Below are 15,377 nucleotides of genomic sequence, written 5' to 3'. Positions count from 1 at the left end.
ACGCCAAATACATCTTACCGAAGCGTGCTCTCGGGATGAAATGTTATTCGAAATTTTCCGATGGAAACTCTTCAGCCTCCCGAAATTCTCTTGCAACACTTGATTTATTTTCACTTTTTGTGAGAAGTATTGTTTAACAATAACTATAAAAACCAATGATGACGTTTAGTTATTAAATTCTAGAAAAGTATTTTAAGTCAATTATACGAATTATTAATTTGGCTTTTTTTTCTTTTTGAAAAGTTTCTATAATATTGTAAACAAAAAATTTTCAGATAAAGCCCTTAAATGTTTATTATTAAGGTTTTAGAAGGAGTTTTAAAGCACACAGAAGGGCTCAGTGTTCCGTTTTTTTCCTCGTCGAGCTATATTGACAGGCGACTTTCTCACATATGTATATGTAGGCTACTTACAAATGTGATTTATTCTAGAATTATCCTTCACGAATCTTTAATTTACATATCTTCCACACGAATGTATAATGATTACTGAAAACAAAAAAACTTTTACAAAATTAATAAGCTTTAAAGTAAGTGTACAAAATTGTGTTATATGCCTATATAAACAAAAGACAGATGACAGCAGATCATTAATAAATCTTTATTCACATTATACAGAATATGTTTATAAGTTAAAATATGTAGAGTTAGTGTGAATGACATAATAAATGTAATTTTTTATGTCAAAAATAGAAAACTATTTCATTCCTAGTAATATATCTCACTGTACTGAATCGAGTAAAATTGTAGAGTACTTTATGTACTGTTAAAGTTAATAAAATATTTGAAAAAGACTACCTTTATCTGGATTAAATTTCTACGGTTATTTAAATGTACCAGATGATAAGCTATGGTTTTCATAATTATATTGTCATACATATGTAATAAAACAAAACAGTAAAATGAAAATTTATTCACTTATTTTACCATTATCTATTTATTAAACAAATATATTATACACAGAACATTATGTACAAGACCTTCATTCACAATATATAACAATATAACAGTTTTAAACATTATAAAAAAGCTTCTTGCTTTGAAAGTTGTTAAAACTAATCTTAATAAAACCCGAGGCAGGCTTATAAAGTAAACCGTAAACGTTTGTAAATTAAACGATTTCGAGTTCGTACATACCTGGTACATAGTCGGGGTCTCCTGCTGCCCCTAAATTTTTCTATCTGGTCTCGTCTTTCATCTATTTAACTCCGTTCTCGAGATAAGGAAAAGACAGGCGGAATTTTCTTATTGCCGCCCAATAAGCGTCTTGTTTGTTTGCTTGTCCTATTATAATTACGTAGCTTAAGAAGTCTTAAAGGGGTCGACTGTCGAAAAAGTTTGCAGACGACTGAATTCCCGAAATTTTCAGTTTTTCAGCCACAGTCGTGATTTTTACGATGTAAAACCCTTACATGACTCAGTGAGTTGGCCTACACCGTTTAATGAACACAACTATTTTTGTTAACATCAGGTGTTCATTTGGCCTTTTATTTCTATTTTCTACGTAAACGTCTCCCTAACTTATTGTAGCTTAGTACAGAAAAAGTAAAAAATAAATACAAAAAGCCGAACGACAGTAGTGAGTAGCTGAGGCATACCAGTGTTCCCACAAAAGCAGAAATTGTTTCAGGCGCCCTAATTAAATTACAAAAATAGGTAAAATTGGGGTTTCTATACTTGAAGTTTATTGTTTTTCCGGTTGTAAGGGACATGATAAGATCGAAATTTCTATTCATCTTTATACGAGAATATTAGGTTTTTGCGTACATATTGACGTTAACATCAATGTACGGGTATATGCAGGGAAAATCACACAATTTGGCCAAACTCTTAATATTAATTTTCGTGGCAACGCAACAATAAAACTCTGTGTACTAACAAATTGTCAGAGTTTTATTGTTGCGAGCGGTCGTTGATTGTTTTTTTTTTTTTTTTTTTTTTTTTTTTTTTTTTTTTTTTTTTTTTAACTCTTTCCTCCCTGTGGGCACTAAGAGGGCCTTTTTTAGTAGGCCCATTATAGGTTCGGCCAGGCCCACAATGGGGCGACCGGGTGGTGAGGGACGGGGCCCGACATATCCGAACGGACCACCCCCGAAAAATTCCTGGTTGATTTTTAGTTCGTGCGGTCAAAATTTTCTCGTTTCGAGTGTTTTTCTCAGTTTTGTTTCGTTTGCGTCGATTTTATCGGTAAGTACAGACTACGATGTTTCTAATTTTACGTATTTTTTGAACATTGTTAAGCCGAATATCACAATTAGTGCCAATGATTTTCCGACGAATCTCTATTTCCATAACAATTGATCGGTCTTGACAGAGACGACCGACGGGGTCTTTCCACTCATTTTCACTCTTCGTTAAGCCCAAATCCAATGGAATCTAAATTAATAAATACATTACATTAGTATTAGCACGGTTATATACGCATCATATCCCATATGATATTTGCACTGTTATAGTGTGAACTTTAATTAAACAGAATAATTCGAGATTATTCGTCTAAATTTTCACAAATGTTTTGTGTTAGGCAATGGACAGAACTGTACAATTTGTAGAAACTGATTTCTATATCGAACATTAAAAATCGTTTGAAAGTTAAAATTACTATATTTAACAGAGATTTTTATTATAATATTCATTCGTGATTTTTCGTTATAATTAAGACGATATTTTTAAAATTATTTTTTTCATTAGAAATCTTACAATTTACATAAAATTAAATTGACAAAACGAATACGAGTTGTATTTTCATAATAGTCGTTTCTTTCTTTTGCAGAATGGATAATTTCAAGCAATTAAAGAAGTGGCGCACCTCGGCAGATGGTGAGGAGGAGGAGGAAGGCTCTTCGTCGTCTTCCGTTCCGTTTCCGGTGATTCGGGTGGTCCCGAAAGATGTCGAGGAGAGCGGAGAGTGCGTCAAACGGGTGGTCGTCATTACTCCCGACGATAGCGCCTCGACTGTGGTCGACTACCTGGGACTGAGATACCCAGAAGTTGCAGAATGGACGGTGGAGTGTCGGGGGGAGTCCAAAGTGGTCGTGGAAACATCCGTCGAGCAGAAGAAACCTTGGTGGAAAAGGCTCTTCTTCTGCTGCATAAAGTGAATCTTCTCTCTTCCGAGATCACTTCCACCCACGTTCCACTTTTCACCGGATACGACTCTGCCACCGGAATACGACTTTGTCACCCGGAAATGACGTTTCACCCGGCTACGACTTAATTTACTGGACTTGACATTTCATCCCTGATTGGGTTTCTTCGTTTTCAATTGACGGACAGACATTTCTGCACTGGTTGTACAACTTACTTCGATTAGATTAAAGTCTGATGATCTGCAAAGTGACAACCAAAACATAAAGCAATGTTTTTACCAGCTCAAAGACTCTGTTGATTGTCTATAAATGGACAAGGCAACTTATATTGTACGGATATTCACACTGTATTTAAACCGGTGTTCGACTGTCATTGTAGTCCGAACCAGAATTATAATTACTTCAACAATTAAATTTGTAAATCGAATTGTCTGAAGTGTATATAAACTTTCATATTTAATAAATTGTGATATGAAATTTAATTTTTAAGGTTGGCTATTTATCAAAATAAATATTAAAATTGCACACTTTTAGATTCATGAAAACGTTTATCAATATTTATTTCTATTCCTGTCATCGTTTAGGTTTACAATAACGTGAATATTTTTAATATAGAAACGGACAATAAAGTAACTAAAATGCGTACGATGAATTGGAAAATATAGTAGCTGTTCGGGAATTTACCAACAAAACTGCTCTCCCGCTTTTACAGCGCCGAATTCCTAAACAAAAGGGCCGTTCTGCAGTATCGCAGCACAAAGTGGTAAATTCGCTGATCCAGGAATCAAAATTGCCGATTTCTTTGTCTTTTAAACGCCTGTAATAAATTCACCGGAGGGACACCCCCTAGAAAAATTCCTAGGATTTAACAACCCGGCCGGATTCGAACCTGGGTCCCTTACTGCAGTAGGACGGCTCGGTTATATGGCCGTCGATCTCTCCCTATCGCAGTGTTCGATTTATTGTTTAAATAAATTATTTTGAATTTTCCGCCTTTTCTCTAAGAAAATTCGATTTTACGATGCGACATGAATCTTTTTCTTATTTAAATAAAATTTACAAATTAATTTTAAAAAATCATGAAATTTTATATGACGTAGAAATGATCTTGTGTAAAATCGATTACGTAATTAGCTAAGTTTTTCGTTTAAGATAGTTCTGAATAGACTTGCCCGAATATTACACAATGGAAAGGAGGAAATGCAGACACCTTAATAGATTACAGAATGTCAAAGAATGTCAGGGAATCACAGATGTATTACCTGTACGGTCCCTGTACTTGACTAAAATGTTCTATATCATCACTTCATAAATTTCAAGTCAATATATAATGGAAATTTATACTAATTAAATATCTAATGCAGTTGATAAAGTTGTCAAAACTAATGCGCGATGAGTTTTCTTTCTAAATTCTTGTTGTCTGAATTATTTTGCATATCTTCAATATATGGCAAACATTTAATTAATTAATCGAGTCATTCATCATCAATTTTGGCAAATATCATTTTATCTTCATTTTAGAGTAAATTCCATATGCTATATTGCAGACATCTTTAATATCGAACCACTTTCTAAATTTCTCGAAAAAGTTGATAGTTTCAAGTAAACTATCTTCATCCTTAACTTTTTCAGGGTATACAACTTCCATACTTTTTAACCCAATGATTGATTCTGGAAATATATTTGCTCTTCCAACATTCGTTTTCTCTAAATTTGTTATATTAGAGCTATTTCTCTAACCGGTTTAACTACAAATGTTTTTTGTAAATTATACAGAATAATGTGCAGTTATAATACTATTATCGAGATCAAAATTATTTTCTAAGTACTGTAATTGTACATTTATAAATAATAGAGGATGCAGTCATGTGATATAACGTCATCGCTCCACCCAACAAAACAATCGTCCGCCATATTGGTTGCTGATTTCACGTTACCTTGCTTGATCACTTTATTATGTCAATATGGAAGGAAGGAATTTTACCTGGCTTTGCAACCGATTCGAAAGGTCATTAATGATTTGATAAAATATAAAGAGAATACTTCTTTTATTGGATTGGATCCATACGAAATGAAGCAAACGGATTTTTCATCCAACGATTTAACCACGTGACCAACTATAGAACATGGAGGCAGTGGCGTAGCGTGGGTGTCAGCCGCCCGGGGCAGAGGAAAATTTCGCCGCCCCCTTATTTAGGTATCTCCATTCAAAAAACTAAAATATACAGTAATTCCAATGAACTTTTCGTCAGAGAACAATCAACATTATTGTGTACTGTACAGGTGTAATGTGTATTGTGTATTTATTGTGAAATTTTGCCGCCCCCTGAAAGTGCCGCCCCTGCCGCCCCCACTACGCTACGCCACTGCATGGAGGCACAGGGTACGTTCGTAAAGTCAAACGAGTTAAACGCGTTAGTAACGAATCGTTCGAAAAGTAGTCGTCTCGGTCAGTGCGCACGCTCTGCGGTGATGACGTTTTGAACGAAACTCTAACGAAGCTCACGAAGGAAAGAGTTAGTTTACTTCGTTAAGAAAATGGCGCCCGACGATATCGATGTTTCTAAATCTACTCGAGTGTTTAAATTGTGAATTAAAATGTGAAATGATTGAAATAACTGTCCACCCGAAGCAATCTACGAAAAATATTTCGGATATGGCTGCACTAGCAACATTCATATCTTCGATTTTAGAAACAGCCATTTAGTTATAAACGAATCGTTCGAAAAGTCTAACGAAATAAGAATAACGATGACGTCATTCTCGTTTAACTCGTACGACTTTACGAACGTACCCACAATAAATTATTTGGTTTTAACAACTAACGCTGTCACACAGGATGATATGAAAGCATACAAATCACTCGATGCTCATAATTATTTGACAAGCGGATTTATTCATCGTGATATTTTATCAAGAGCCGTTCGTAATGATTTAATTTTGATGTAGGAAAGGTACTGTACGTATCTTCACGTGAGACTTTCCATTACTCATAACATAACTGGCAGCCTACCGCTCTGGGGGACCCGGGATCGAATCCGAACGGGTCGAATAATCCCCAGGAATTTTTCGGGGGGTGGTCCGTTCGGATATGTCGGGCCCCGTCCCTCACCACCCGGTCGCCCCATTGTGGGCCTGGCCGAACCCATAATGGGCCTACTAAAAGAGGCCCTCTTAGTGCCCACAGGGCGGAAAGAGTTTAAAAAAAAAAAAAAAAAAAAAAAAAAAAACATAACATAACTGCGTTAATATAAAGATGAATGTAATTTTATATTTATTCACATTTTAAGTTAAGTTGTATTTATAGTTACCATTAAATTTTTTTCTTTTGTCACTATAGTGTGTTGAGCAAGTCTCTAACAACCTATTATTAAGATTAGATTAAGTTAATTAGCCTAATAAATATGGCTATAATAAATTGGAGGGCTTATCATATCAGGAACTGACTGGAGCAAAGTAGACTAAATTTTTACAAAAATTAGCCTTTAATTAACCACAATCAAATTTTTAGTAGAATGCATTTCGGGCACAAAAACTGATCAGCCAATTCCAGAATGTATTAGTGTGGAATCCACTTGTCAAATAATTATGAGCATCGAGTGACTTGTATGCCTTCATCTGATCCAGTGTGACAGCGTTAGTTGTTAAAACCAAATAATTTACTGCCTCCATGTTCTGTAGTTGGCCACGTGGTTAAATCGTTGAATGAAAAATCCGTTTGTTTTATTTCGTATGGATCCCATTCAATAAAAGAAGCTTTCTTTTTATATTTTATCAAATCATTACCTTTCAAATCGGCTGCAAAGCCAGGTAAAAATTCCTTTCTTTCACGTTGACATCAAGCAAGGTAACGTAAAAATATCAACAAATATGGCGCGCTCTTCTTTGCGCAGTCTCTGTATATGTGAGCGGAGTCATGTGACGTGATGTGCACTCCCTCTATATGACAGGGATCATAATTTAAAAATAGTGGTTTACTAATATCTGATTTTTTTTTATAACTCTTTCCGCCCTGTGGGCACTAAGAGGGCCTCTTTTAGTAGGCCCATTATGGGTTCGGCCAGGCCCACAATGGGGCGACCGGGTGGTGAGGGACGGGGCCCGACATATCCGAACGGACCACCCCCCGAAAAATTCCTGGGGATTATTCGACCCGTTCGGATTCGATCCCGGGTCCCCCAGAGCGGTAGGCTGCCACCTTGACCGCTCGGCCATCCGGCCGTCTTACTAATATCTATTGAATGTTGGATTTCATGTTTAATGCTTTTCTTGGATAAAATTTGCAATATTATTACATTTACTTCACGGTTGTTTGTTAAATAAAAACAACTTTAAAACGACTTTCCTCAACTGCTTTCAGAGCATCTATAATTAATCTTGTAATTCTTCTCCAGTAAAATTAAAAATAAATAAATGATAAAAAAATAAAATTAGTATTCTGTAAAATGTTAATATTCCTTTAAATAAAATACGAAGTAGTTTGTTAGCCAATTTATCAATAACAACAAATGCATCTACATCAACATCACTCATCCCAAGCAGCGTGTCTAAATTTTATTGTGTTTTGGTGTTTTGGTTTTATTGACATTTCATCAAGAATATAGAATCTCAGTTTTTCACTATCTCAATCACTGATTTTTCTTCTGCTACTAATCTAGTTCTTATTAATAAAGTAATGCCTGTTTCTTCCTTGGAATATCCAACGCAAGTCTCCAGTTTTTTCATGTAGAAGTTGCGAAATATTTGAACCTCTTAATAACCTTAATAACCTATAACATGTTGATGATGTTGATACTAATAAAACAATAATCTTGACTGTAGATTCAACATATTTTTTCCTAAAGGCTTCAATTTGTTCAATTAAAAAAAAAAAAAATCTGCTTTTTAATCACCAAGTTCAGCTCCATTATGAAGTTTTCAGATTTGATTGTAAAGATGATACTGTTTTTACTTCTGCAATTTTAACAATTTTTCTTTCAAATACTTAATACATCGTTTCAATTCTATGATGACACCTTTCTGCTTTTCATTTCTTCTAACCATTATCTTTAATTTAAAAACCTTTGGTACTGTGATTTGCTCAGAGAAAATGAACAATGTGTGCCTACGCTTGTACGTATATGTCGCATTATTTACAACTATTTCTAAAAGAAATTGTGATAAAGCACTTATATTGCTGTTTTACTTTTTTTTCCGAGGTTCTGAATTTTCTCCAGTATGTCGTCTTTTAGATTTCCTACTTTTCTAAAGTATTTGTGTTTAGAAAACTTCAAAAACCGAGAGAATTACATTTGGCGGAAGAATTTTTATTTTAATATTGCTAGTTGCTAATATTGTATTTCTTTTCTTTAAAATGTTTGTTGCAAATTGCATATCTATGATTTGGGATCCAAAGAGACTTTTTTTTTTAACTCTTTCCGCCCTGTGGGCACTAAGAGGACGTCTTTTAGTAAGCCCGTTATGGGTTCGGCCAGGCCCACAATTGGACGACCGGGTGGTGAGGGACGGGGCCCGATATATCCGAACGGACCACCCCCCGAAAAATTCCTGGAGATTATTCGACCCGTTCAAATTCGATTCCGAGTCCCCCAGAGCGGTAGGCTGCCACCTTGACCGCTCGGCCATCCGGCCGTCGGTCCAAAGAGACTGTACCTTGTTCCCTCGTCGAGAAATCGCTGCAATCCGTTTTCTTTTAAGTTCATGATTTATGGAAAAGTGAAATGAGGTATTTTTATCTTTTATCTGTCTAGATTTACAAAAAATGCACGCTATAATACATCATTTCTGTGAATATTAATTAATAAAACAAACAAAAAGAAATTCCTACAACCATTCTTACAGAAAAATAAGTGTTTAAAAGCGAACCTAGGGGTGTTTCAGCGAACTAAAGCGAACCATACTTTCTGGCAAAATTTTCGCCTAATTTCCGGCCTGTCAATATCTCTCAGAGGCAACGAATTTAACTTACTTAGCTTCAGTTTTCCTCATTTATTTCCAAGAGTGGTGCTACTAAAGAATGTCACGCATTTCTGCCGTAGTAAAATATAGTATTTTTCGCATTGTTCACCCGCGATAAAATTTCATACGCTGACGTTTTGGGACTCGCTCTTGTCCCGAAACGTCAGCATATAAAATTTACTTGCGTTTGGACTTCTATGCATCCCTTAAGATAACGTTAAGTAGGGATCTTTTTATTACAACCATTCTGTACCTTTAGAAGGAAGAAAACGTGTCTACAATATATCGTAATGTGTGACGTATTCAATCCGATTACTCGGTAATAAATTCATTATTGTATCTGTCACTTTTGGTTGATGACAATTACATTTTATTAACCGGACTATAAATCATCCGGAAAAAGCATCAAACTTTATTTATTTCTTTTTATAAACGCAATTAAATAATTCATTGACGTACACACTACAATACGACAAAATCGTTTCGTTTTCCGAATACTACAATGAAATTTCTACAGCGCCATCTAGTAGTGAAAAAACAGAATTCGGGGGCAATCTTGGCGTCTGTCAACTATATCAAAGTCCAGAAAAATATTTGTTGTTTAGATTTGTAATAGGAGAGATCGCAGAAGAGAGAGAAACGTTCGGATAATATAACTGATTCATAATGTAATGAGAAATAAGAAAATCACGTGGATAGCCAAACGGCTTTAAAGTGACTATATCCGCCTTGTCTTAAGCCTAACTTCAACCGATCAAAAATATGGCGACCAAAGGAAACGATACCAGAACAATTGAGGTTGTTAGAAATCAGGTTTTTGAAGTTGGTCCTCGTTATACTAATTTAGCCTACATCGGAGAGGGAGCTTATGGAATGGTTGTGTAAGTATTCGATGTGCATATTACGTGTATGCTTAAACATCAAAACAATTGAAAAATAAAGCGCACTTTGTAAACTATTTATTAACCTAACTGATAATAGAGAATTATGTTCTGCAGCTTTTAATTCGGCACAAAGTTTAATTAGTAATTGCTGGATTTAATCGTCTTATGATGTTAAACTATGACCAGTATGATAAGAAACCAAAGTTTATCTACAAGATTAATTCAAGTACATTCATTGTAGTTTTATTTACTTAGAAATGCATGAAATTTTATAGAGGATGTTGAATTTATGGTGGTTTTGTTTAAAGTTACGAGACAACTTTAAAGTCTTATAAATTTCTGATGATAAAATAAACAACTATTAATCTAAGATTAATTTTTGTTTACTTATAGGATAATACAACGATTTACCTTGTGTCTGTTATAGCATTTACTGGAAGTTGTTGCAGAATACTGACAAGTAATTTAAATTAGAGAAACAAAATTTCATAATGTTATAAAATTATAAATCCTATAAGCCTTTTATACGTGATGAAGTGTTAAGTAACGACACCAGGCTATTCGACATCCTTTATTTGATTCTTTACCTTGATTGATACGTTAGTTGTGATGTGTTTTGCCTCTTTGTTTGATTCTGTGAAATAAAACTTTGATCCTATAGGAATAAAGTAGGAAACAAGGAATAAAGGCATGGTTCCAAATGGCAAATTATAAATCTGTTTAGTATGTATGATTTTGTCAAAATTAAAACCACTTTCTAAAAGCATGGATGATAGTGCCAGAAATTATATAAAATATTAGTTGTCATGCATTATATATGTTAATTAGTAAATTTATTGCACATAGTAAATACACTATTTCATATCTGAAAGTAATTCTATCTGTTATTTAAAAGTACATCAGTCTGTTTGCTAGAATTTAAAAGAAATATGTAATTATTTAAACGTTTTAGGAAAATTCTGTTTCTGGTGTTAGAATAGAAAAAGAAAAATGTTTAAAATATGTAATAAGAGTATGATTAAACTTGTCATAATGGTTTGTTTAAACTATTAATCTGTTATTTTGTTTAAAAATGTTAATTAAATATCCAATTGAAAAAAAAATGTTTTATAATATGATACGAATTTAGTTCTGAAAAATATTTTGGATATTAAATATTTAATATCTTGAAGTTTAGGTGATTTAGCTTAGCAATATTATATTTGTTTTACAGAGTAAAATGCAGACAACCTCATACATGAAATCTAAAAATAAAAATAACTTTGCACAGCAATTAACTGATATCTTAATTCTGTATCTAATTCAATGTTTGATCATAGTTAATTGCAAAAGATCTTGCCATTTTTATGCATATTTAGAAACAGATATTTTATTGTATTAGGCTTATGTGTACTAAATCAAAAACTAGGGTTTTTGAAAATTTATCTTTAAAATGCAACATACAAAACAGATTTATTGAACATAAAGAGTATTTTGTGTCTAATTTATATTTTAAGCATCTCAAGTCATGAATAAAAATTAGAATATTGGAAAAATTGCAACATTAAGCATATTTGAACAGCTTCAAATTTTAAATGTTAAGTAAATAATTGAGAATATACAAAATTCAAATAACATAAATTTACAAAAGAAAATTTCAAGTAAATAAATGAACAGAATATTATAAAAATAATTATTTTGCAGAAATATAATTTTATTACATAATGCTAATTCCAAAGCTTAGAAATATGTAAAGTGAAAGTATTTAAAGATTGTAACCCTAAAATTGATTCTGCTAAAAATAAGGTTTTAATATTAAGTGGTGAATATAATATTTTAGCTTTTCAAGTTTTTATTTATTGTTTTATGCAGTTTAATAAAGTTTTATATCCTTCCATGGTTAATGTTACCTATGGTTCCAAGATGGCGGCTTGTCTCTGATTCCAGCAAATAGGAGAAAGGAAACAGTGGGGACGCACGTTCTAACCTAACCTAACCTAACCTATTCTAATAAATTACCATAATTATTACCAACAAAATTATTAGAATAGGTTAGGTTAGAACGTGCATCCCCACTGTTTCCTTGCTGGGATCGGATGAGCTGCCATCTTGGAACCATAGGTAACGTTAACCCTTTCCATATATTCTTTTCTATAAAGTTTCTCTATTGCTCTAATGTTATTGCTCTTTTTTTTGTTTTAATAAGATATTATTTATTTATGGATCTCTATCATTTATAAATAATGTACAAAGAGAAGTCAAAGAAAATATCAGTAATTTAAACATTATTTAAATTATTTTAAATATTAGTATTTGAGGAATGAGTATTTATTTTTATGATTTTCATCAAAACTAAAACAAGTATAAAAATGTTGAAAAAGAATAATTTCCTTGTATTGATCATACAGACTCATTTTCTTTTTATAGGATGACTCATTGGATAATATCTGGTGAGAAATAATTTACAATCCAATCCAAAATTACTTTTTCTATAGCAAAGTTTTGAAAAACTTTAAAAATGTTAAAAGTTTTGGATTCAGATGTTTAACTAGTGAATAGTTTTTACTCTGGTAGACATCTGAGATATGTAACCTAGAAATGCTCATGTTTTTGAAGAATTCTTTAAAAATGTTTGACTCTCAAAAAAATTTAGGTTGGATTTTGGTTTTAAGAATCTTAATAAACACAAAATAATATATATTGGCCTTATTCTAGATGTATCAACAGAAATGTATTGGTTAAACATTTGCAGAGATTTATCATCTCCAACTTCAGAACATTATTAAAATATAATCTATATTAGAAAAGTAATAAATGTATGCATTTAATGCTGCTTACAAAGTATAGATAGACCTATTCAAAAATATGCAAGCTATATATAATGTAATACAAATTGTACTGTTCTATGGAATGATGTTAAACAATTAGTTTTTGAAGTCCATATTTTAAAATTTTAGTCTTTAAATTTAAAATTTTATTTTTATTTGATTTTGTGTTTATTTGGCCACTTTTATTTTTGGTATAAAATATTTTTCAAGTCCATCTGGCTCATTTTCAGATCAAACTCCAAACTCAATTGAACATTATGATCTCAGTTGAATAATTCAATCATATCAAGTGATGATACAACTGATTTAAAAATAATTATTTGTAAAACTATATCTGAATGCATGTATGTGTGTGTGTATATATATATATATGTATATAATAGATGCAAAAAACTTAATTTGTACCATTATAAAGAAGAACTCAATATTTATTTACACTATGAAAGTTCAATATGCATGTTAGTTATTGCTTATCATATTGTGTTCACTAGTGTATCTTGTTAAATCTGAAAATAGTCCAACACCAACAGGCAGAATTGTTCTTAATATTGTGATAAGTCAACTAATGTACTTGAAATCAAGTCTGATAGTTTTAGACATGATTAGGCACTACTATACATTCATGTTGAGATGTTAATATTCTTTCATTTTTAAAAGGTAGGCTAGCAAAGAGAAATTTTTGGCATCAATAATCCTATAAGTAATCCTAATTTTTTCCTATAAATATTTGTGAAAAATTAAGTTTATTTTATATTAAAATGTATACAGGATGTTCCATTGTAACAGATGTAACATACACAGTCCAGGTTTTTCAGTAATCTTATTTAATGTGAAAAAGTTACTGCTCTTAAAAATTATAGCATTGTTGTGTGAAATAGGACAAATAATATAACAGTTACATTTGCTATCTTAATAAACTTTGGTGAAAATTGATTATAAAATTTTGTAATGGATGTAACATGAAAGGACACTACATTTTTGGTAACTAATGAAATGCCAAACTTCTCTGAAACTTTATATTTTTTTATTGCACAATTTATATGAAACATATAACGCAGTATCAGAAGAAAAAAAATGTAAAACCATTGAAACTTTTATAAAATTATTCATTTGTTGATGGTCATGTAATAATTACATGTCGCGGATGTAACCTGCAACTCCAATGTACTGTACAAATTCAGTTAAAAACCATAACCCCTCTAGAGTTAACAGAAACAGGAGAATCAGCTTTTTTCAATATATTTTCTGATTCATACCATATCTCATCCTTTCTAGTTGGCCATACCCAACCTCTCCTGGTAGGCTGCATAACATTGACCAGCATATCTCCATTCGCAGCTATTTCACTTACAGTTCCATAAAATTCAACGTTTTCATAAAAAAACTGCTACATAGTCTCCAACACAGATGTCTGTAACTGTTGTTTTTTTATATTATTTTTACCAACAGTAGAGTTGAATGTGCAAACACATTTTTCATTGGCCACACAAATTCCCTGGAGTAAATTTCACAGCACTGAAAATCAGATGTGCTTCATAATTGAAAATAGAAAACCTTTTTGAAAACCTTTTAGCCCAGGAATTGCTGGAACATTTTTATTTGTCCTCTCAGGTCCCTTTTTTCTCTGCAGGCTTGTATCTTTGTTTTTGAGAGAAACAGTACTTTAACTTTGTCAGATACATTTTTAGCTACTTCAAAGAACTCTTCTGCACTGTTGATGACATTTTTTCCCTGAAGAATACTTCTCCATACAGCTGTCTTAATTGTGCCACCAACACCATCAACTGGACCCTTTCCATGAGCTGTCCAAAAAAAAGTCATAGTGATGGAACTCAAACTGGGATGAACAGTCTTTGGCTCACAGACAAGAGAAACAATATACCTGATCTTAAACTGGCTGGGAGCTCCATCTGAGCATATATGGAGGGTGGAAACATGTGCATTGTTCTTCAAATATTCTTCTAAAATAACCCAGTTACAAGATAACATTGAAAACTTGTAGTGAGTGATGACTTGCAACATGACGACATAATTTGTGCTAGAACCATTCTGTGTTATAACACAAGTTCAGTAGAGCGTCGTTTATTTGAAAGTGTTCCAGTCAGATTGTGTCGTGCTGAATCGAATGTTTTTGATACTAGATTAACTTCCAAAATATAATTTTTTTGTTTTTATTTTTTCAATATATTTATTTTGTACAAAATAAAGAAATAATTTTTAACGATACAATAGCCACGATTATTATTTTTAAAAATTTACGTTAGGTTTAACATCAACGAAAATTCGACATGAAGCGACACGCAATGGAGAAAAATTTCAACATGGGATAGGTTAATATATTTTTCGTACATAATCGGTTATCCGAACAACCCCAGTTCTTAATTGATTCGGATAAACAACGCTCTACTGTATATAGTGTAACCCCTTCAAATACCCAGTGAGCAGCCATTATTTCATTCTGTTGTCAAATTGCAAGGTTCTCCAAATAGTCTACCTGCATCACTGCTTCTTCTGTGCTCAGATTGTTTTATAGGAACTTGCATCTTAGCTGAGTCTTTGCAATAAAGCAGTGATGCCCCATCATTGTCAGCGGTTCAGTAGGAACTTCAACTGCATATTTTGCAGTAGACTTTGTGGCTT

The 15,377-nt window shown here is 32.7% G+C and overlaps 1 protein-coding gene across 2 annotated transcripts in view; it reads left to right on the top strand.

Annotated features, from left to right (window-relative positions):
• The first annotated feature begins 9,551 nt into the window (after positions 1–9,551).
• LOC136976650 (mitogen-activated protein kinase 1-like) overlaps positions 9,552–15,377 on the top strand; it is a 75,892-nt gene continuing 70,066 nt past the window's right edge. Inside the window, exon 1 of one of the 2 annotated variants that reach the window (XM_067271997.1) lies at positions 9,552–9,927. In XM_067271997.1, the coding sequence (XP_067128098.1) occupies positions 9,809–9,927 (119 nt within the window). In that variant the 5' untranslated portion in view covers positions 9,552–9,808. The remainder of the gene's footprint in view (positions 9,928–15,377) is intronic. The other variant, XM_067271996.1, reaches the window with a different exon arrangement.

The sequence above is a fragment of the Centruroides vittatus genome, unplaced genomic scaffold (assembly GCF_030686945.1).
Source record: "Centruroides vittatus isolate TY-2023 unplaced genomic scaffold, ASM3068694v2 contig_417, whole genome shotgun sequence".
Lineage (NCBI taxonomy): Eukaryota > Metazoa > Arthropoda > Arachnida > Scorpiones > Buthidae > Centruroides > Centruroides vittatus.
This window is presented reverse-complemented; position numbering and strand designations above follow the sequence as displayed.